At 48.3% G+C, this 1,788-nt stretch overlaps 1 protein-coding gene across 1 annotated transcript; it reads left to right on the plus strand.

The window, feature by feature from the left end:
* The first annotated feature begins 624 nt into the window (after window positions 1-624).
* On the plus strand, window positions 625-1,491 carry LOC101955366 (N-acetyltransferase 8F1). Its single transcript, XM_005322165.4, has one exon. It carries the CDS (start codon window positions 689-691, stop codon window positions 1,370-1,372), a length of 684 nt encoding a protein of 227 aa, XP_005322222.4. The 5' UTR covers window positions 625-688; the 3' UTR covers window positions 1,373-1,491.
* The last annotated feature ends 297 nt before the right edge of the window (window positions 1,492-1,788 follow it).

Here is a 1,788-nt window from a genome sequence, read left to right on the forward strand (position 1 = left end):
GGGGGCGTGGTGGGAAGGGGTTTTAATCGCCCAGGCCAATCTTCGGTCCCAGTCTCTCTTCCTGACCCTCTTTCAGTTTACCGACTGCTTTGAATTCATCAGCATTCCTCTGCCACAAACTTCTACCTTGTTGTTTCTCCCTGGAGGCAGCTGACAAAGGACTGAACCTTAAAACCGTAAGCCAAAATAAATCTTTTCTTATCTAGTTGTTGTCAGGTATTTTTGTTACAAAATGAAAAACTGACTCACACAGAGGGGTGGTGAGGACTGTATATATCAAGGCTTTTTTAAAAAATATATTTTTTAGTTATAGCTGGACCCAATTTTATGGTATTCATTTATTTTTGTGATGCTGAGGATTGAACCCAGGGTCTTACATGTGCTAGACCAGTTCTGAATCGCTGAGCCACAACCCCAGCTCTCTATCATAAGTCATTCTATTAAATTTCAAAACAACCATAGAAGGCTGGGTTCCAAGCAGGTGTTTCTGATCCTACAACTCCTCCCAGTGGTGGTGGCCTGCTTCTTTTTGGGCCAAGGTAAAGACACACACTTGAGCTGTCTCCTAAGGTCTATGGAGGCCAGAGATACCCACATGGATTCTGCTCTTGCTTCCAGGGCTGAAGGGAAGGCGTGTGTGAAGGTTTATCTGTTACTTGTGGAAACTGCAGACACAAGAAGTCTCCCCATGGCACCTCATCACATCCGCAAATACCAGGAGACTGACTGCAAAAGGGTCCTGGACTTGTTTTCCAAAGGGATGATTGAGCATGTCCCTGCCACCTTTCGCCACATACTGAAGTTGCCACAAACATTCCTGTTCTTACTTGGGGTGCCTGTCACCCTACTCCTGGCCTCTGGCTCTTGGCTCCTGGCTCTTGGATCCGATGTCACCCTCCTTGTTTTCCTCTGGCTGCTGGCCAGACAGCCTTGGAGGCAGTACGTGGTCATGTGTTTGCAGACAGACCTTGCTGACATCACCAAATCCTACCTGAGGGCCCGTGATTCCTGCTTCTGGGTGGCTGAATCTGGGGGCCAGGTAGCAGGCATAGTGGGTGCTTTGCCAGTGGAGGATGTCCCCCCAGGGAGGAAGCAACTGCAGCTGTTTCACCTCTCTGTGGCCTTGGAGCACCGAGGTGAAGGACTAGGGAAAGCCCTGGTCACGACAGTCCTCCAGTTTGCAAGGACTCAGGGCTACAGTGAGGTTGTCCTTGATACTACCACTGTACAGGAGGCTGCTCTGACCCTCTACCTGCGCATAGGCTTCCAGAAGACAGGAGAGTACTTCTTTGACAAGGTCTTTAGACTACTGGGCATTTATATGATTCATTTAACTTACTTCTTCCCATCTGCACAGGAGGGAAGCCTGTGAGCTATTGCCTTGTGTACCAGTCAGGATCTGATTGACAATTCTGTAGCTTCTATTCCATTCAGTGCTTCTAGGTGACCGTGATTCAGGTGTCTAGCACCATAGTAATGCTGTATTAATAAAAAGCCAAACAATACTGCCCACACACATTGCTTATAAGTCTGTTGGCCAGTCGTTGTTCCTGGTCTGTGCTGAGCAGCTCTCTGGGTCTCAGGATACCTGTGGAGATATCCTGAATTGACTGCAGTGCCCACGACATGTATGTCATCTTGTCCCAGCAGGCCAGTTCAGGCAGGGTTCAAAGTCACTGAAGAGCAGCAAATGAAAAATGGGACAGGAACAAAGACTTTTCTCCATTTCCACACAGGTATTGGTTGTGGAAACATCTAGACTCCGGGGAGAAATGGAGCTGGCTCAGA

Source organism: Ictidomys tridecemlineatus, chromosome 12 (genome assembly GCF_052094955.1).
Source record: "Ictidomys tridecemlineatus isolate mIctTri1 chromosome 12, mIctTri1.hap1, whole genome shotgun sequence".
NCBI classification, from domain to species: Eukaryota; Metazoa; Chordata; class Mammalia; order Rodentia; family Sciuridae; genus Ictidomys; species Ictidomys tridecemlineatus.

What these genes read in the sequence shown, in the direction of transcription:
- LOC101955366 (XM_005322165.4), top strand. Translation starts at nt 689, where the DNA reads ATGGCACCTCATCACATCCGCAAATACCAGGAGACTGACTGCAAAAGG.